Raw genomic sequence first — 21859 nt, 5'->3', positions numbered from 1 at the left:
TTCTTCAGGTAGAGTCCTGGTCCCGTTTGCAAACTCTCGGAGCATTTTTAAATCATCCGCCATTGTTCCCAGACCCCAATCCTTGCGCTTCATCACAAGTTCCATGACGTCCATTAACTGCTGCATTGTCACCTGCCATGGCCGCACCCACTGACCACATTCAGTGGTGCAATTGTAGTAATAAAAATAACCAGATGCATGGCATAGCCACTTTTCCCAATCGTGGGGTAAGGAGGTGTCCTGGACCATGGGTTCATCTAACTCGACATCACTATCATCGCTACCCACCTGGCTCAGCTCGTCTTGGCTGGACATGTTGCGTGCCGGGAATAACAAAATTTAAATGCTGGCAATTTGGGGACACGGGGGGGGGGGGGGGGTTGCTCCGTACACCCCTGATCCGCGTCCGTGAATTTTGTGTGGAGGCGGATGAGGCCGAATCCCACTCCCGAACACCAGTGTTGTGGTTTTCCACCAGCGCGTCGCAACGAGCACGACCCTCAATGGAACAGTGGGGGGCCGCCTCGGCTCAATCGCCCAGAATTACCAGATCGTCGCCCGGATAAGTCCGAGGTCAACGGGTCCTTGTACAAGAACCGAAATACGCCAATGGGCAGACCATGTGGGGTAGGGTCGATTGCAAACTTCAATTTACTTAAATACCCACGTGATCCAACTACCGGGGTATTTCACCCTTGACGGAACAAGCCGCTTAAGCGAGCCTGGCCCGTGCACGATTCTGAGCGGCTTAATCGCCAAGAACTGTCGGTCCAATTGTCCCCTTACGGCAAAACAACAGCCTTCTAACTCCCAACACATGACATGCTCAGTCAATGAAAGAATTGGATGCGACGAGCTGAAAACATTTAAACAATTGGGTTTATTTTAAACAGTAATGGCGGAACTAGGGAACACAAAGAGCAAAACTAAACCGAATACAAGAAATGCAATGCAATCATTTACAGCACACAAAGCACATAACAGTTCTCTGCTTGTTAGACGGGCCCACGAATACACGTACGCACACGCACACGCACACACAAGAAATGGTGACTAATGCCTTTAATACGGACTTCAGCTCGGAGGGACAGATGAGCTGAAACCCAGAACCTATGTCGAACCTCTCCACCTCGTGTGGTCTTCAAGCTGCTCGGACCCGGGCTCCAGTGAGAGCGAGCTGGATCCAATCGCTGTGAGCCGCGATCCTTCCCGAGCTCCAGCGAATCCCCTCGCGCTTCTGAACACGTGCTGGTGAGACGAGGTGCCGATCGTTCCCGTCAATGCGTAGCTTCCCCAAAGAACCACCTCCAAGATGAGGCCAATGAGTCGCACCAAGCCGGGAACCAAGCAGAGAACAAAGAGCTCCACGAACAAAGAAGAGCCAGCCGAACCGGACGATGAAGTAGAGCGCAAAACACGCGCGACTCTCGCAACTGGCGCTCCTCTCTCGATGAGCAACAACCAAGCTCGAGCCGAGCAACCAGCAACTCTCTTCCGATGAACCAAGCACAAAAAGCGAACCACCTCTCTTCCGAACAAAGCCAGAGCCCAAAAAGCAAACCGAGCCAAGCAGAACCAAAAAACCTTTCTCTTCGAGCCAAACAGAGGATCCCTTCCTTATCCCTCTCCACCCCTCCCCTGCTCCTGGCGTGACTCACCCCCTCATGCCCGCACAACCGCGGGTGGGAGGGAGTTGTTTACATCAAGAATCACGGGACGGGAGGGTTCTTCTTCCTCTTCCCAGAAGAGGGGGAGGGTCGGCTTCCTTTGTATTGTGATCGCTCCCCAACTATTAAATTGAATCACAGCGCATTTAATCGATTTCTGCCCATTAAACAATGGAAGGTGAGCTATCTATGAAACATGCACTTATCGACATAACTGAGCTGAAGGAACCTGAATGTTGTGTGCGATCGATTTCCAAATTCGTAACAATAATGTCCGGGCCATTTTAAGATTTCTGTGTGGAATAAGCTAAGATTTAATAACTTTTTCAGTTTTTTTGTTTTGTTCCACTGCAAATCAAAGAAATACATATGTGGATACCAAAAGATTTTTTAATTTCAACAATTTTCTGAAAGAAATGTTACATTCTTTGAAAAATGTGCAAGGGTGCCAATATTTTTGGCCACGACAGTAAAAGCCCTCCACGCAGTTTACAGCAATTTTTTTAATGAAACTCAGGTAAAAATACGGTATTTTGATTCTCTCCTGTAGTCATTCTCTGCAGACTACTGTAGTTGGACCTGTTACCAACTATAATATGAGAGTACCACTCTACTTCAACTTCGGAAAGGCGCCAATAATATTGTTGTGGTTTCCAATATCTTGGAAATTTCCAAAAAGGTGCCAATAATAAGTTCGAACTTGCATTTTTGCCTGGGAAAATTAATGTTTTAAAAAGTTTTGTTCTCAAAAAAAACGAAAGTTATGAATTTTCTGTATTTTTGCCTTCAATCTTAAAAGGCCAATATCTCAGGTAAGATAAAATAGATCAAAATTTTTCAAATAAAAAAAGGAAGATAAGAAGACCGTTTTGAGTTGTTCTGCATCACAAAAAAAATAAAAAATACATATTTTACTGTTTGAAGTACTGCATACTTTTAAAGATCTGCAATGCATTTTTAGGGTGTCGTCATGTTTTTTGACTGGTTAGTGCATATGTCGTGCCTATATTGCTCTAATTGATGACTTATACAGTGAGTGTAGTTCATATTTTTTTGTGTTTCAATTTAGAAATGCCTCCAAAGAAAGAAGTTCTATGCTGATGTGGATATTAAAAAATCTAATTACTCGTCTTCATCAAGCAGGAAAGACATATTCTGAAATAATCCACAAACTCCTACAGAAGAAGACAATCCCGATTTCTCTCAATACCATAAAGATAATAGGTCTACAGTTCCAGAACATTGGTTCTACTGCAAGGAAGAAGGGATCTGGCAGGCCTAGAGCCACCACAAGTAAAGATCAGATGACTGAAATTCTTAGTTCTCCAGGAAAGAAAGAAAAGTTTGTGGAAACTGTTGGAGGAGTTCAGAACTGTTGAAAACAAAACCGTTTCTATAAGGAATATCACAAGAAGGTTGACGGATGCTGGTTTTGCCTCATGAAGATGTGCTAAGAAGCCTCTATTAATCGAAGAAAAACATTCAGGACAGATTCAGACTGGTTGTGTTCTGCGATTCAGACTGGTTTCAGAGAGTTCTGTGGAATGACGAATAGATATTTGAACTTTGCCATGATGCCCCAGAATGTTGCTTTTGCAGAACTGGTGAGATTCAACCCTGAGTGCATTTCAACAACTGTGAAGCAGGGCCGAGGTGGAATCATGGTGCATTTTTGTCCGCTGGTGTTGGTGAGCTGATAACGTGGTCAATTAATGCCAATGAACATCAGAAAATATTTTTTTAAAGGATTACTTCCCAGCCTCCAAAAATTATTTTCCTGGAGAGAAAAGTAAAGCAGAGAAGTCATATTTAAAACAAGATAAAATGCCCCTGCCCAAACTGCAAAAGCCACCAAAAAGTGGTTGGAGAAAAAGTCTCTGAAACATGTTCTGGCCTGGTCAGAGACCCGATTTAAATCCCACAGAGCAGTGATCTTCACTATTTTTTTTAGAGGGGGGGGGCACTTTTGTCGATAAGACATCAGTGTGAGGGCCGCCAACACCGCCTGCAGGACTCCATCATAGCTGCTATTAGGCTCCACTACATGTACCCTTCTTCACTGTGATTAACTGGGCTCCAAGCACACTTGTTTGTACACTGCCATGTACTGATGTAGTTATGTTACTTTGATGCTTCACGTTGAAACACTCATCGGAAACCATTGCATCAGTTTGATAGCTTTATGGCGGATTATTAGGGGGCATTTTCACATTTGTGTATCATCGACCGCACATCAGGGACTGCACTTTTGGCCACAAGGAGCCGCCAATGGCTCACGGGCCATGCAATGAGGAAATGAGCTATAGAGAATATTTGGGCCTCCATATTCAGCACAAACTTATGAGAGAATTTGCAAATTCTAATCAACTTTGGAAAGCTGTCAAACATTAATTGGACAATGACATTTCTTGGTGCAAGAAACTCTCTGAAAGTTTGACCAAAAGATTGGATTATTTAAAGAAAGCCAAAGGGACAAACTATTCCATACTGATTTGTAGTTATTTCTGCATGTTCTGGTGTTTTTTTTTCTCATTAAATGTATGGTAAAATAGTTATGACAAAAAAAGTTTAAAAAATTGATCTCATTTTTTTGCTCCAGAGTGTATATACACTCTACCGGTCAAAATTTTTAGAACATCCCCATTTTTCCAGTTTTTACTGAAATTTTAGCAGTTTAATGTTTCAATGTACTCTGAAAATAAAGCAAAGAACAAATCAACAATTGCAGATAAAAAAAGAAATCATGGAATCATTTTGTTGAACAACATTTAATCTAAATTTTTGACTCAAAGTCGCCACCTTTTGCAGGTACAACAGCCGAAACATACTTATGGCATTCTTTCTACAATGGAAATCAAATATTGTTCGGAAAGTTCTTCTCAGCACTGTTGCAGAAGTCACCACAAATGTGTTGCACTTGTAGGTTGCTTTGCTTTCACCCTTCTGCCCAGTTCATCCCAAACCAGCTCGATGGGGTTTCAGTCTGGAGACCGTGCTGGCCATTCCATGATTTGAAGCCTACAGTCTTGTTCTTTTCTTCAAAGGTAGTTCTGACATAGCCTGGAGGTATGTTTTGGGTCGTTATCTTGCTGTGGGATGAACCCCTGACCAACTAGGCGTAGACCAGAAGGTATGGCATGGTGCTCCAAAATGCTGCGGTAGCCCTTTTGGTTCAAGGTGCCGACTCTGGATCCAGCAAAAGAACCTCAGATCATCATGCTTCCTCCTCCATGTTTGACAGTTGGTGTCACACACTGAGGAACCATCCTTTCACCGACTCGACGGTGTACAAAAAACCCTGCATGATGAACTGTCGATTTCAAATTTTGATTCATCGGTCCATAAGACCTTCTTCCAGTTTTCAGTAGTCCACTGGTGGTGCTTCATGGCCCAGGCAAGCCTCTTTTTCTTATTTTGCCATGGCTTTCTTACTGCCACTCGACCTGTCAAACCTGCAGCTCGAAGTCTTCTCTTTGCAGTTGAAACTGAGACTTCCTTACTTCGACCAGTGTGAAACTGTGCTTGAAGCTTCTGTCCTGTGAACCGCCTATCACGTAAGCTGTTGACTCTCAGAAATGTGTCTTCTGATTGTGTTGTGGCTTTGGGTCTGCCAGACCTCTTCCTGTCAGAGTTTCCTCCAGTTTCCAAGTGCCCTTTGATGGTGTAGGAAACTGTACTCACTGACACCTTGGCTTCTTTGCAATTTCTCTAAAGGAAAGACCTACACTTTTAAGGGTTATCATGGTCTGTCTGTCTTCCTTTGTTGTCTTTTTCTCGCCATTATGATAGCAATATACTACTTCTTGCAGTGGAATATTGTCCAAATAATGCTTCAGAGGGTTCCAACAGAGAAAAACAGTCTGTTCCAACACTGCTTTTATACAGACAGAGGGTTTGTAACCAATCAACAAAAGTTGGGACACCTGTAGGACTTGTTTGCATCAACTTTCAAGGCTGAATTTACTTCCATTGCTGCAGAACAGTTGCAGTTGCCATTATTTGTTTCATGAAAAGGACCTTTTTTAACAACTCTAAAATTTACATTATTTTTCATTTTTTGGTAACCTCTGGTAGTTTACTGCTTAGCTGTGTACTATTTCAGGTTATTCACTGGACTTGAACTGCTTACATTTCAGTAAAAACTGGAAAAATGGGGGTGTTTTAAAACTTTTGATCAGTAGTGTATAATGGAGCAAGTGTATGTAATTATGAATTTTTGGATGTATGAACAGTGCCAATAAAAAGTTTACATCCCCTTTCAAAATTTTCACCTTTTGTTACCTTATAGCCTGGAATGAAATTGCATTAATTCAGACTTTTTCCACCTTTACTTACATATTGTAACCCACAACTTCCTAATGAAAAACAAATTCAACAAATTTCAGAAAATTAATTAAAAATACAAAACTAGAATATCTTGGATGTACAAATGTCCTCTATCTCTATCTCTATTTCTATCTCTATCTCTCTCTCTCTCAGCCTGTGGCTGCTGGTTGCATCATTGGTTGGGACACGGCTATGCCACTGATGCAGTGTCCCCCTTACCATACACTGGTGCTCATTTTGCTGACCTCAGAAGGATGACAGGCTGAGTCAACCTCCTGGTGTATTTTTAATTCAGCGGCTAACGGAGCTTCAACTCAGGACCCTGGGATCCCAAGCAACCACCCAAACTACACCAGGGCCCCCCCCCCACTTATAATAGCAATTGAAAATTTGCTCAGGTGTAACCAATCACCTTCAAAATCACACACCACATTAATTGGCCTCCACCTGTGTTAAATTAGTGATTCTGATTATTTCAGAATAAAATCAGCTGTTCCTGTCTGTTTCCTCTGCTGGGTAGTGTATTTCACAGCAGACTCAACCATGAGCACCAAGGGCTTTCAAAAGACCTCCAGGATAACATTGTGGAAAGACACAACTGGGTATCAAAATATTTTAAAGACCTTGAATATCGCTTGCAGCACAGTCAAGACAACCATTTAGAAATGGAAGGCGTATGGTACCACCAAGACCCTGCCTAGATCAGACCGTCTCTCCAAGCAAGGAGACTGATCAGAGAAGCTACCAATAGGCCAATTGCAACTTTGAAAGAGCTACAGGCCTTTATGTCAAAGACTGGTCACTGTGTGTTTGTGACAATAATATCCCAAGCACTCCACAAGTCTGGCCTGCACGGTAGGACGGCAAGAATGAAGCCATTACTCAAAAAAGCCGACCTTGAGTCCTGTTTGAGGTATACAAAAAACCACTCCGGAGATTCTGAAGCCATGTTGCAAAAAGTTTTGTGGTCTGACGAAACCAAGATGGAACTTTTTGGCCGAAACACAAAACGTTATGGTTGGCACAAACCCAACACAGCGCATCACCCAAAGAACACCATCCCTACTGTGAAGCATGGTGGAGGCAGCATCATGTTATGGGGATGTTTCTCATCAGCAGAGCCTGGGGCACTTGTCAGGATAGAAGGGAAAATGGATGGAGCAAAATACAGAAAAATCCGAGAGGAAAACATGCTGCCCTCTGCAAGAAAGCTGAAATCGGGACGGAAATTCACCTTTCAGCATGGCAATGACCCGAAGCGCACATCTGAAGCTACACTGGAGTGGCTAAGGAACAAAATTATAAACATCCTTGAGTGGCCCATTCAGAGCCCCAACCTAAATCCAATCGAAATTCTGTGGCATGACTTGAAGATTGCTGTCCATCAACGCTCCCCACACAACTTGACTGAACTAGAACAGTTTTTTTTTTTTTTTTTTACAGAAAAATGGGCAAATATTGTCCAATCAAGGTGTGCAAAGTTGGTAGAGACCTATCCCAACAGACTCACAGCTGTAATTGCTGTCATTGGTGCTTCCACCAAGTATTACTTCAGGGGGGGGGGGTGGACAACCTTATACAACCAAGATATTCTCGTTTTGTATTTTAAATAAATTTTCTGAAATTTGTGGAGTTTTTTTTTCACTTAGAAGTTATGGTTTACGATGTGTAAATAAAGGTGAGAAAAAGTCTGATTAATTGAAATTTAATTCCAAGATATAAGGCAACAAAAGGTGGAAATTTTGAAAGGGGGTGTGGACTTTCTAAAGGCACTGTATATATGTATGCATGCAAGGTCTTCACCCATTGGTTAAACAGCTGACCTGACATCACCCACAATTGTAATCTGAAATACTTAAGTACCCAGAGGACCCAAAAGACCTCACCCTCCCCCCAGCGCACCCAAAAGACAGTGAGGACCTAAATGACTTGAAGGACCCAAAAGACTCAAAATACCAGTGTTTGTTTGTTGCGCAACACCTCCGACAGTTAGGGGCCGATTACATCCAGACTTGCTACATAGGATCAGCATGACTAATTGCTGTATCGGGGTGTTTTTATCTTTGCCAGTGGTCTTGGGGGGGGGGGGGCGGGGGCGGAGGGGACACAAATTATCTATGTAAATGTGCATCATGTAGTACCACTTCCAGGTGGTATTACAAGTCTCTACCATTTACAGTCAAGTATTCCTGTCCCCACGTTTTCCAGTACATTGAGGTGTTTTGAATTATAAGCAGTGCGTTTTTACTTCCCGCACATAACTTCATGGGTTTTATTTTTTGCCCATACAGACCTTTCAGTTGCCTATAGACCGCCCAAATAAAGATACGAGTCAGAAGAACGTGTTGCATGCTTGGAACAAAATCACCCATATAGTGGGGCAACTTAGCTAAATATAGCATAACAATTGTGCATTTTGTGAGGAAAGCACCAAATTTGGCACACTAGTAGCCTGTCATATTATGAACAGATTTGAAAATTGAGCCATCTCAAATTCAGCCGCTGATGGCTGTGGCAGCCATTTTCCACTGCCATCAAAAATTTTGAGATGGCCCAATATCCAAATCTGTTCATAATATGATAGGCTACTAGTGTGCCAAATTTGGTGCTTTCGTCACAAAATGCACAATTGTTATGCTAAGTTGCCCCGCTAATAGGGCGGGTACTGTGCTCGTCTTGAGGAGGGGAAAAAAGAAGAAAAGAAAAAAAAGACGTGGGTGGGCTACACAAGCGGCAAATTTGATTGGTCAAAATTATGTAAAATGCAGTAATATTTTGTCCAAGTACTGCTAAACGGAAGCTTTTTGAAAGTGACAATAAGGTGATTTGTGTTGTACAGTGTTCAATAATGTATATAATTCAATTTAAATAAAATAAAGATTTTAAAGATAGAAGATTTAATTTTAATTTTTTTTTCCCCAAAGGTTTACTACCGTTGACGAGTCTTTTACACAACCTTATTTAGCACGTTACATTAGTTATTTGTGACTTATGTGTGCCCTCTATAACATCCTCAAAAACAGTAAGTTTCCTGTTTGTAATGATTTTCAATTTTGTTTCACTGCCAGATACAGACGGAGTAAAATGAAAACGAGCGAGCGCGCGCGCACGCACACTCGAGAGAGTGTATACGCCCGCCAGGCTAAACAATTTACGTTTTAGATCCCACCGATATGTTGGATCTGAATCCAGACCTAAACCAAAACTGAATCGGCTTGTTATTGTCACCTAACCAACTTATCCACCTAGTTTTGTCATAACTCGTCCACACCTTTTTGAGATGTCATGCGACAGTTTTTGGCCCCATCTCTCAATGGTGAAGAATCACTTAAAAATTCTCGAATCCGGATTTGGAACTTCACCAAAAACCAATCTATTCTTCCTTGTCACACACCCAACCTGTCCACGAAGTTTCATCTGAATCAGTCTACAACTTTCTGAGATATAATGCAATATCATTTCATATAAAGAATCAATTGGAAAAATTCAGATCCAGAACCAGATCTTCACCAAAATCAAGCGTTGCTGTCCTTGGCCGGTCACAGACATTCACAAAAAAAATTCAGAACGATTGCTTAAAAACTGTGGCCAAAATTCGTGTGACAGACAGACAGACAGACAGACAGACAAACAGACAAACGCTACAGACCAACACACGTGGCAAAAAAAAATTTCACCAAAGAAAATAAATCTCATAACTGTTACATCTTCGTTATCCGATTCATGTTCCAATTCGTGCTCAAAATATAACATTCATTTGACATCAAGTTATTCCTCGATTATAAATTGACAACTGCCGACAGAAAGACAGATAGATCGACAAAGTGAACCAATTACTTAACCCCACATTTTGCTTTGCATGTGCATGGGGTAAATACACACACAGACAAACAAAATAAAATGAAATGGAGTTTCCAATTTCTGTTCATTTTTGTCCCCCTTCACAATCATATCATGTGATTGGTTGTGAAGAAAATTAAATGATTGTTCAGACCTCCATTTATGTCCAACAAAGAAATATATTTTTCTGGGACTCACCGACTGGTATAATCCTGAGACAAAGAAGGGTATAAGTGGCAGTGAAATCCAACACCCGGGTGCAAATGACATCCAAAAAAGGTGAGAAGGGGGTGGAGGGAAGCAAAGGACAAAAGGTAGAAGTAAGTGACAGGTGAAAGGAGGAAGGGCGGTTGCGAAGCCGAAAGGGTGGGGGTGAAGTGACAGCCAAAAAGAGAGAAAGAAGGGCGGAGAGGGCTGGGGCAGTGGGAGGAAGGGGGAGATGGTCCAAGTGAGGGGGGGGGAAATGGGGCGACAGCAGGGAGGGCAAGGGGGCCGACAGGCCGGGAGGGGAAGGGGGCGACTGACCGGGAGGGGAAGGGGGCGACTGACCGGGAGGGGAAGGGGGCGACTGACCGGGAGGGGAAGGGGGGCGACTGACCGGGAGGGGAAGGGGCGACTGACCGGGAGGGGAAGGGGGCGACTGACCGGGAGGGGAAGGGGCGACTGACCGGGAGGGGAAGGGGCGACTGACCGGGAGGGGAAGGGGGCGACTGACCGGGAGGGGAAGGGGGCGACTGACCGGGAGGGGAAGGGGGCGACTGACCGGGAGGGGAAGGGGGCGACTGACCGGGAGGGGAAGGGGGCGACTGACCGGGAGGGGAAAAGGGGGCGACTGACCGGGAGGGGAAAGGGGGGCGACTGACCGGGAGGGGAAAGGGGGGCGACTGACCGGGAGGGGAAAGGGGGGGCGACTGACCGGGAGGGGAAGGGGGGCGACTGACCGGGAGGGGAAGGGGGGCGACTGACCGGGAGGGGAAGGGGGCGACTGACCGGGAGGGGAAGGGGGGCGACTGACCGGGAGGGGAAGGGGGGCGACTGACCGGGAGGGGAAAGGGGGCGACTGACCGGGAGGGGAAAGGGGGGCGACTGACCGGGAGGGGAAAGGGGGGCGACTGACCGGGAGGGGAAAGGGGGGGCGACTGACCGGGAGGGGAAAGGGGGGCGACTGACCGGGAGGGGAAAGGGGGCGACTGACCGGGAGGGGAAAGGGGGGCGACTGACCGGGAGGGGAAAGGGGGCGACTGACCGGGAGGGGAAAGGGGGGCGACTGACCGGGAGGGGAAAGGGGGCGACTGACCGGGAGGGGAAAGGGGGCGACTGACCGGGAGGGGAAAGGGGGCGACTGACCGGGAGGGGAAAGGGGGGCGACTGACCGGGAGGGGAAAGGGGGCGACTGACCGGGAGGGGAAAGGGGGGGCGACTGACCGGGAGGGAAAGGGGGGCGACTGACCGGGAGGGGAAAGGGGGGCGACTGACCGGGAGGGGAAAGGGGGGCGACTGACCGGGAGGGGAAAGGGGGGCGACTGACCGGGAGGGGAAAGGGGGGCGACTGACCGGGAGGGGAAAGGGGGGCGACTGACCGGGAGGGGAAAGGGGGGCGACTGACCGGGAGGGGAAAGGGGGGCGACTGACCGGGAGGGGAAAGGGGGGCGACTGACCGGGAGGGGAAAGGGGGCGACTGACCGGGAGGGGAAAGGGGGCGACTGACCGGGAGGGGAAAGGGGGCGACTGACCGGGAGGGGAAAGGGGGGCGACTGACCGGGAGGGGAAAGGGGGGCGACTGACCGGGAGGGGAAAGGGGGGCGACTGACCGGGAGGGGAAAGGGGGCGACTGACCGGGAGGGGAAAGGGGGGCGACTGACCGGGAGGGGAAAGGGGGGCGACTGACCGGGAGGGGAAAGGGGGGGCGACTGACCGGGAGGGGAAAGGGGGGCGACTGACCGGGAGGGGAAAGGGGGGCGACTGACCGGGAGGGGAAAGGGGGCGACTGACCGGGAGGGGAAAGGGGGGCGACTGACCGGGAGGGGAAAGGGGGGCGACTGACCGGGAGGGGAAAGGGGGGCGACTGACCGGGAGGGGAAAGGGGGGCGACTGACCGGGAGGGAAAGGGGCGACTGACCGGGAGGGGAAAGGGGCGACTGACCGGGAGGGAAAGGGGGGCGACTGACCGGGAGGGGAAAGGGGGGCGACTGACCGGGAGGGGAAAGGGGGCGACTGACCGGGAGGGGAAAGGGGGGCGACTGACCGGGAGGGGAAAGGGGGCGACTGACCGGGAGGGGAAAGGGGCGACTGACCGGGAGGGGAAAGGGGGGCGACTGACCGGGAGGGGAAAGGGGGCGACTGACCGGGAGGGGAAAGGGGGCGACTGACCGGGAGGGGAAAGGGGGCGACTGACCGGGAGGGGAAAGGGGGCGACTGACCGGGAGGGGAAAGGGGGGCGACTGACCGGGAGGGGAAAGGGGGGCGACTGACCGGGAGGGGAAAGGGGGGCGACTGACCGGGAGGGGAAAGGGGGCGACTGACCGGGAGGGGAAAGGGGGGCGACTGACCGGGAGGGGAAAGGGGGCGACTGACCGGGAGGGGAAAGGGGGGCGACTGACCGGGAGGGGAAAGGGGGGCGACTGACCGGGAGGGGAAAGGGGGGCGACTGGCCGGGAGGGGAAAGGGGGGCGACTGGCCGGGAGGGGAAAGGGGGGCGACTGGCCGGGAGGGGAAAGGGGGGCGACTGGCCGGGAGGGGAAAGGGGGCGACTGGCCGGGAGGGGAAAGGGGGGCGACTGGCCGGGAGGGGAAAGGGGGGGCGACTGGCCGGGAGGGGAAAGGGGGGCGACTGGCCGGGAGGGGAAAGGGGGGCGACCGGGCCGGGAGGGGAAAGGGGGGCGACCTGGCCGGGAGGGGAAAGGGGGGCGACTGGCCGGGAGGGGAAAGGGGGGCGACTGGCCGGGAGGGGAAAGGGGGGCGACTGGCCGGGAGGGGAAAGGGGGCGACTGGCCGGGAGGGGAAAGGGGGGCGACTGGCCGGGAGGGGAAAGGGGGCGACTGGCCGGGAGGGGAAAGGGGGGCGACTGGCCGGGAGGGGAAAGGGGGCGACTGGCCGGGAGGGGAAAGGGGGGCGACTGGCCGGGAGGGGAAAGGGGCGACTGGCCGGGAGGGGAAAGGGGGGCGACTGGCCGGGAGGGGAAAGGGGGCGACTGGCCGGGAGGAAAGGGGGGCGACCGGGTCGGGAGGGGAAAGGGGGGCGACTGGCCGGGAGGGAAAGGGGGGCGACCGGGTCGGGAGGAAAGGGGGGCGACTGGCCGGGAGGGGAAAGGGGGGCGACTGGCCGGGAGGGGAAAGGGGGGCGACTGGCCGGGAGGGGAAAGGGGGGCGACTGGCCGGGAGGGGAAAGGGGGCGACTGGCCGGGAGGGGAAAGGGGGGCGACTGGCCGGGAGGGGAAAGGGGGGCGACTGGCCGGGAGGGGAAAGGGGGGCGACTGGCCGGGAGGGGAAAGGGGGGCGACTGGCCGGGAGGGGAAAGGGGGGCGACCGGGTCGGGAGGAAAGGGGGGCGACTGGCCGGGAGGGGAAAGGGGGGCGACTGGCCGGGAGGGGAAAGGGGGCGACTGGCCGGGAGGGGAAAGGGGGGCGACTGGCCGGGAGGGGAAAGGGGGGCGACTGGCCGGGAGGGGAAAGGGGGGCGACCGGCCGGGAGGGGAAAGGGGGGCGACTGGCCGGGAGGGGAAAGGGGGGCGACTGGCCGGGAGGGGAAAGGGGGGCGACTGGCCGGGAGGGGAAAGGGGGGCGACTGGCCGGGAGGGGAAAGGGGGCGACTGGGTCGGGAGGGGAAAGGGGGGCGACCGGGCCGGGAGGGGAAAGGGGGCGACTGGCCGGGAGGGGAAAGGGGGGCGACCGGGTCGGGAGGGGAAAGGGGGGCGACTGGCCGGGAGGGGAAAGGGGCGACTGGCCGGGAGGGGAAAGGGGGGCGACTGGCCGGGAGGGGAAAGGGGGGCGACTGGCCGGGAGGGGAAAGGGGGGCGACTGGCCGGGAGGGGAAAGGGGGCGACTGGCCGGGAGGGGAAAGGGGGCGACTGGCCGGGAGGGGAAAGGGGGCGACTGGCCGGGAGGGGAAAGGGGGCGACCGGGTCGGGAGGGGAAAGGGGGGCGACTGGCCGGGAGGGGAAAGGGGGCGACTGGCCGGGAGGGGAAAGGGGGCGACTGGCCGGGAGGGGAAAGGGGGCGACTGGCCGGGAGGGGAAAGGGGGCGACTGGCCGGGAGGGGAAAGGGGGGCGACTGGCCGGGAGGGGAAAGGGGGGCGACTGACCGGGAGGGGAAAGGGGGCGACTGACCGGGAGGGGAAAGGGGGCGACTGACCGGGAGGGGAAGGGGGCGACTGACCGGGAGGGGAAGGGGGCGACTGACCGGGAGGGGAAGGGGGCGACTGAACGGGAGGGAAAGGGGGGCGACTGAACGGGAGGGGAAAGGGGGCGACTGAACGGGAGGGGAAAGGGGGCGACTGAACGGGAGGGGAAAGGGGGCGACTGAACGGGAGGGGAAAGGGGGCGACTGAACGGGAGGGGAAAGGGGGCGACTGAACGGGAGGGGAAAGGGGGCGACTGAACGGGAGGGGAAAGGGGGCGACTGAACGGGAGGGGAAAGGGGGGCGACTGAACGGGAGGGGAAAGGGGGCGACTGAACGGGAGGGGAAAGGGGGGCGACTGAACGGGAGGGGAAAGGGGCGACTGAACGGGAGGGGAAAGGGGGCGACTGAACGGGAGGGGAAAGGGGGCGACTGAACGGGAGGGGAAAGGGGGGCGACTGAACGGGAGGGGAAGGGGGCGACTGACCGGGAGGGGAAGGGGGCGACTGACCGGGAGGGGAAGGGGGGCGACTGACCGGGAGGGAAAGGGGGCGACTGACCGGGAGGGAAAGGGGGCGACTGACCGGGAGGGAAAGAGGGCGACTGACCGGGAGGGAAAGGGGGGCGACTGACCGGGAGGGAAAGGGGGGCGACTGACCGGGAGGGAAGGGGGGCGACTGACCGGGAGGGAAAGGGGGGCGACTGACCGGGAGGGAAAGGGGGCGACTGACCGGGAGGGAAAGGGGGGCGACTGACCGGGAGGGAAAGGGGGGCGACTGACCGGGAGGGAAAGGGGGCGACTGACCGGGAGGGAAAGGGGGGCGACTGACCGGGAGGGGAAAGGGGGGGCGACTGACCGGGAGGGGAAAGGGGGGCGACTGACCGGGAGGGGAAAGGGGGGCGACTGACCGGGAGGGGAAAGGGGGCGACTGACCGGGAGGGGAAAGGGGGGCGACTGACCGGGAGGGGAAAGGGGGGCGACTGACCTGGAGGGGAAAGGGGGCGACTGACCTGGAGGGGAAAGGGGGGCGACTGACCGGGAGGGGAAATGGGGGGCGACTGACCGGGAGGGGAAATGGGGGGCGACTGACCGAGAGGGGAAAGACTGACCGGGAGAGAAAGACTGACCGGGAGGGGAAAGACTGACCGGGAGGGGAAAGACTGACCGGGAGGGGAAAGACTGACCGGGAGGGGAAAAGAGGAGGCGGAGGAGGAGGTGGAGAAGGACGGGGGCTTGAGGAGGAGGAGGTGAAGGAGAAGGGTGGGGGCGGGAGGAGGAGGAGAAAGTCGGGGGTGGGAGGAGTAGGAGGAGGACGAGGTCGGGGGCGGGAGCAGGAGCAGGAGGTCGGGGGCGGGAGCAGGAGGAGGAGGAGAAGGTCGGGAGGAGGAGGAGGAGGAGGAGGTCGTCGGGGGTGGGAAGAGGAGGAGGAGTAGGAGGAGGGGAGGAGGGGAAGGTCGGGGGTGGGAGGAGGAGGAGGAGTGGAAGTTGGTCGGGGGGGAGGAGGAGGAGGAGAAGGTCGGAGGGAGGAGGGGAAGGGTGGGATGAGGAGGAGGGTGGGGAGGAGGAGAAGATCGAGGGCGGGAGGAGGAGGAGGAGGAGGAGGAGGAGGAGGAGGAGGAGGAGGAGGAGGAGGTGGAGGTTGGAGGGAGGAGGTCAGGAGGAGGGGAGGAGGAGAAGGTTGGAGGGAGGAGGTCAGGAGGAGGGGAGGAGGAGAAGGTTGGAGGGAGGAGGTCAGGAGGAGGAGGAGGAGAAGGTTGGAGGGAGGAGGTCAGGAGGAGGAGGAGGAGGAGGAGGTTGGAGGGAGGAGGTCAGGAGGAGGAGGAGGAGGAGGAGGAGGAGGAGGAGGAGGAGGAGGAGGAGGAGGAGGAGGAGGAGGGGAGGTGAGGAGGTGTGGAGGATGGTGGGTGGAGGATGAGGTCAGGAGGAGGAGGAGGTCGAGCAGGAGGAGGAGAAGGAGGTTGGGTGCTTGGAGACAGAGGAGGCTGAGAGAATGGTTGAATAACTTACAACCTCTCAATTAAATTATAACGCAATTGCTTCCAATATGATTGGTCAACAGATGAGGTATCAGATCCGGAAGAGGATATTAAACGGCTGTATATAAAGATGACATCGCATCAATATATCGTGGGTTGAATGTTTTGGTCTATAATATTGTGGAGTACATTTGCCTTTAAAATATAAAAACGGATAACTGGAGCGAACTCAAAAATTCCGACATGAAGCGAAAATATTCCAAGATCCAAGTCGTGCAACACAAGAGTCAAAGGAACAAAAACCACGACGCGTTTTTCCAGAATATTCCATGGAAATAATGAGGTACTTGTGCAGGCTACTCCAGTCAAATATCAGCCCAAACTGCAGACAAACATCCACACTAAACATCGTAAACATTTGTAATAGTTCATGTACATTAAACCAATTGATTGCGTTGTCTTTCGAGGGTGAGTGGGTGGGGTGGGGGGGCGGGGTGGAATTGGGGGAGGGAAAAAAAAAAACCTTAACAAAATCCTTAACTGATTCGGATTCCACAAAAGGTTGTAAATAAAACCGCTGAAGACTCGCAATCATTTCAAATTCGTCCAAAAAAATCCATTCACTACCTGACACGATAACAAGGGACAAGGCTTGTCAGTTAAAACTGCAGCAAAGCCGCCATTATCTTGACGAGGTGAAGTGAGGTAAGGCGACTTGAGGAGATGCGAGTGATGAGGGTGTATGACGTCACGAAAACGCATCGTCGGGAGGCGTGAATATTATTGAAAATGAGATGTGATGTGCATCGTTTGTATACGAAATAAATAATGATTGATGAAGTGAAATGAACTTCTATGTCACGTTTAAACGTCAGCCAATCGGCATCCGCAAAGAAAATGATTTTTTAAAATAAACCTAACCGGTTTTCACTTCCGGGTCAAATGACGTCACATCTGGGTTGCGCATTCATTCTTTTTTTCTTTCTTTCAAGAAAGGACGAGGCGCACCTCATCGGTTGGAGCACGTTTTTTTTTTTAATACGAAATTGTAAATAGACATTAAGCAAACGCTACATGACTAATTTAATCAACTTCCCACTATTCTCACAATTAAAATTTTTCTCTTGCTGACGATGACCTTTCCTGCGACACCCGGAAGCAATTAAAATACTTCCTTTGTTTTAAATGCGTCACTTCTTCAGTCGTTTTGATATTCAAAATTTTTAAAAATATAATTATTTCCGTTTGAAAATTTTTATTTTATTTTTTATCGAACATTGATAATCATGATTGATTCATACACAGTGTACACACTTAGAATACTAATTACAGCACGGAGACGTAAAAAGGATGGATTAAATGATGAACTCTTATTTTTGGAGCGAATTTGGAGTTTCAATTAGTTATAGAAATTCGTGGATATTATTTGTCAAAGCGCGGTCATTTAACAGGATCCTGTAATTCATTATTCCTTCGGAGAACGTGAATTCTTTCAATGAAGTCGCTTTGGAAGCTTTTCTGCTCGTTGTCGAATGAAAATAAAAAAAATTGGGTTTGATTTACATTTTTATTTTGCTCGAGCGGTTCATAATTGAGGCGATCTTAAATGGCCTGATCACCGCAAGAGCTGTTCAGGTTGGAGAATATGAACGTTCTCTCTACTTCCGGTCGTGGTAGTCTGCTGGAGCCTTCAACTCGTGCTTGGGATTGTTGTTAAGAGTCCACTACGTGTGTGTGTGTGTGTGTGTGTGTGTGTGTGTGTGTGTGTGTGTGTGTGTGTGTGTGTGTGTGTGTGTGTGTGTGTGTGTGTGTGTGTGTGTGTGTGTGTGTGTGTGTGTGTGTGTGTGTGTGTGTGTGTGTGTGTGTGTGTGTGTGTTAAGGTTACTTGCTGAATGAGTGAGTATGTGTTTCCTATGCAGACCGTGGGGCTGGTTGCATCATTTTTCTTGAAGCGTGGCTGTGCCACTGATGACCCTGTTCCCAGTAAGCGAGGACTCAACTCGACTTTGATCGGATGCCTCACCCTGACCCGTGACGTTTATTATTAGCTTATCTGAAATTTAAATTCCAGATAAGGTTTTGTCATCGTACACCGTCCGTCTGTCCGTCCCCTATTTCGACTTCTTGATTCGATTTGGGCCAATTCGACTGAAATTTGGCAGCAAGGTTCCGCTCTTGACTGGTAATGGGGATTGCAAAGCTCATTCCGGTCACATGACTTGAAGGAGGTCAAAATGGTGGACTTGGTAAATTCCTTTTTTTAATGTTCTCCAGACCCACCAGTCAGAATACTACTAAATTTTGGTTGCAACATTAGGCCATGGTCAGGATGTTAAATATTGGAAGTCATGCCAATCACGTGACCGGAACTGTGTCAAAATGGCCGACTCAGTCAATTTTTGGGGAAAATCGTGTAAATTCCTTCAGCAATCTTCTTCTCCAGACCCACCAGTCAGAATGCTACCAAATTTGGGTTACAACACAAGGACAGGGTCATGATGGTAAATTGTGGAGGCCATGCCGATCATGTGGCTGGAAGTGTGTCAAAATGGTGATCGCATAAATTCCTTCAGCAATCTTCTTCTCCAGACCCACCAGTCAGAATGCTACCAAATTTGGGTTACAACATCAGGACAGGATCATGATTGTAAATTGCGGAGGCCATGCCAATCATGTGGCTGGAAGTGTGTCAAAATGGTGGTCGCGTAAATTCCTTCAGCAATCTTCTTCTCGAGACCCACCAGTCAGAATGCTACCAAATTTGGGTTACAACATTAGGACAGGATCATGATGTTTAATTGTGGAGGTCATGCCAATCACTTGACCGGAACTGTGTCAAAATGTTGGACAAAATGTTGGACTTTTTTATGTCGTGAACAAATTTTGGTACGTCATGGGTGATGTGAGGTTGTGGTCACATTTCATTAGAATTGCAGGTGTAGTTTCTGAGAAGGAAACAAATACCTATTTTGGCGGGCAACCCCCGTAGACCCACTTAGGGCCCGATTTTTATTTTGTTTTAATGCCATGAACAAACTTTAGTACATAACCGGTGATGAACATCGTGGTAAAGTTTCATCGAAATTATGTGTCGCTTCAGAGAAGAAGTTGAAAGTATTTGAGGATGAACGGATGACGCGCCATCCCATAAGCTCCCCAGAACTATGTTCCAGGTGAGCTAAAAATCAAAAAGAACCCAAATTCAAAAAATTAAATAATTCTGGCTGCCAGATCATGCATCAGATAAGGTTGAAATTTAAAACGTATTGTGGTTTTGGGAACTGCATCCCTCCAAGGCAATGGCATCCATTATACCGTGGTCCCCAGACAGTTATTTCATTAATATACGTACAGATAGACCCTTCCCTCCTGCTTAATCTGTCAAACGGGACGAAGTGTGTTGTGTGGATCTCATCGTTAGGTCTGATTATATCTCCAACTTCATTCCTACTCTTTTCCTCTTATTCCTGAAATAAATCAAAGCAGGCACTGCACTCAGACGGCCGTTCTGTAAAAACCGCAGCCACACCCTTCACTTTAAGAATGCGTCTTCGCGAAGGCCAACAGTAGAAGCAAACAATAAACAACCTCCACCCCACCGTACAGCATGCATGCGGAGCGTTCTTTTCAACCCATTTCTGCATCTAATAATCATATCCAATCCTTTCCTTCAATTCATGACACAGATCAGGGCCGGCACCACGCACACCACCACATGTGACGATCACCACGGGGATAGATAACCGCATGCTCAATGGCAGACCAGTGCGGATCCCCGTGATAATTTATCATCGTACAGTATGGGGCACAAATAGCGCACCTCTTCATTCGGGTCTGCGCGCTCATTACAATGGCATCTTACCATCGCATTGTATGGGACGTGCATGGCGCACATCTTTGTTCGGGTTTGCGTGTTGGTTCACAACAGTGTCTTACCGTCGGTTTTCGCTCACCACCATGGCCACAAATGTCTTCCGCGGACGGCAGACATCCTCCCGCACCTCTGCCTCGATACAGCTGCTACCAAGCAGAGGCATGCTGTACGACCCGGATCGCTTGGGCTGCATCGTGTACAGACGAAGCAAGGAGATTCATATTGCGGGGTTCAGTGCAAGACAATTCCGCAGCTCGGACATGCCTTGCCGGATGTAAAGTAAGGCCGCTTCCGGCCATGATGGTCGGGTCGAGTGGTGACCGGGGCCCAATGGGAGCTCCTGATTCAGGTGATGATGCATCGCTTCGGGGCAGCGCCCCGCCCTGCACCGCAGGGTCTATAAAGGATGGATCGCTAAGCCGTCCAGGGGGAGTCGTCAGAGTCGTTGTCGTCGTCGTGGTGGTCATCCTCAGCTTCCTTGCCTGGTTTTGGATCAGTCTCTGCATGCACCTGCTGTACGCCGTCTTCTTCTTCACACACTTGTCGCTGGCTCCACCCACCCGCCTGACTACCTGCTGCACACCGTCTTCTTCTTCTTCTTCACCAATCGCTGCTGGCTCCACCCAAAGTCCCTCCCTCACGCCTGATGGTCACGCCCATTCTCTGGATCGGCGCAGACGCTGCACCTTAGCCAAGCAGGAGATGATGCGCCAACTAGCAAGGAGGGATTGTTCAGCGGAGCATCCCACCAAAACGTACTGGGTGGCTTGGTCGGTCAATCGTGCAAGGTATTACGAGACCATTAGCCTCATCTCCTCTTCTTTTTGCTCATTATCTCTTCATCAGGTTTTGTGTGTATGTGTGTGTGTGTGTGTGTGTGTGTGTGTGTGTGTGTGTGTGTGTGTGTGTGTGTGTGTGTGTGTGTGTGTGTGTGTGTGTGTGTCATGGCACCTGTCCTCACTTAAGTTAAGATTGCAGAAGATATATCAGGATAAATCTGCCTTGTGTCTGCTTTTGTAAGTTGCTTGTTTAATTGTCGCACCACACTTTTCTTTCTATCTCTACTTGCACACAACAATAAACTCTATTAACTGTGCCACATATTTTTCCTCACCTGCCTGTAATAAATCCTTATGGAGAAATGTTCCCAGCTCATTTTTGTTTTTTCTTTCATTGATCCAGCATGGTCTGTATCCTAGCCGGGACTTTATTCCCAACGATCCATTCCTATTAGCTGGTACGTCCTTGGCAGCGTCGCTTGGCTGCATCTGATCCAGTAAGGTGATCCAGTTCGGACAAGGCTTACCGAAGTCATGTCCCCCGGTAATTAGGTCACGTGATTATTTTTAGGTAACCGATATTAGACGGAGGACCCGAAGTCACATGGTTGAGTTATTGGCGTTCACGTTCGGTTAGCGACCCGCTGCGTCACGGAGTTATCCGTGTGCGATGGCTTGCGATTCTGGGGAGTCTGGTGGGATCCCGAGATAGCTTCTCCCCCTTGTGGTCTTCTCACACAGACCCCCGGTCACAACAATATATTGACCATCACTACTGGATCAAAATTGTGAGGTTTCATGTCGATTGATGAAGCAGTTCAAGAGAAATAATTTTTTTTAAGATTTTCGTTCAATCCAACATAGCTGTCAGTCCATGGAAATTAATTAATTACTCATGAACACCTTGGTATCACCATGGCTTGGGGAACACCCTGGTATCACCAAAGTTTCCCCTCGATCTGTGCAGCTGTTCTGGATATTTAGATTGTTTAAGGTTTTAGGGTAAATCCAACATGGCTGCCCTGCCACATGCCTTATGACACCACAGTGAGGGAACATTTT

At 50.9% G+C, this 21859-nt stretch overlaps 1 protein-coding gene across 13 annotated transcripts in view; it reads right to left on the bottom strand.

The window, feature by feature from the left end:
* LRIF1 (ligand dependent nuclear receptor interacting factor 1) overlaps window positions 1-17045 on the bottom strand; it is a 70741-nt gene extending 53696 nt beyond the window's left edge. For 3 of the 13 annotated variants that reach the window (XM_085886567.1, XM_085886565.1, XM_085886568.1), the window contains exon 1: window positions 16772-17045. Coding sequence is in view for 6 of the 13 variants with exons in the window: in XM_085886561.1 (XP_085742687.1) it covers window positions 10032-10045; window positions 16772-16906 (149 nt within the window). In the remaining 7 variants the exon portion in view is untranslated. Of the gene's footprint in view, window positions 1-10031; window positions 10046-16685; window positions 16709-16771 lie in introns of those variants that run through there. The other 10 variants (XM_085886571.1, XM_085886572.1, XM_085886561.1 and 7 more) reach the window with 9 other exon arrangements.
* Between the last annotated feature and the right edge of the window lie 4814 nt (window positions 17046-21859).

Source organism: Eptatretus burgeri, chromosome 6, assembly GCF_056783735.1.
Source record: "Eptatretus burgeri isolate ZD-2024b chromosome 6, Ebu_testis_v1, whole genome shotgun sequence".
Classification (NCBI taxonomy): Eukaryota; Metazoa; Chordata; class Myxini; order Myxiniformes; family Myxinidae; genus Eptatretus; species Eptatretus burgeri.
Note: the sequence above shows the minus strand (reverse complement) of the source record. Positions and strands in the feature narration are given on the sequence as shown.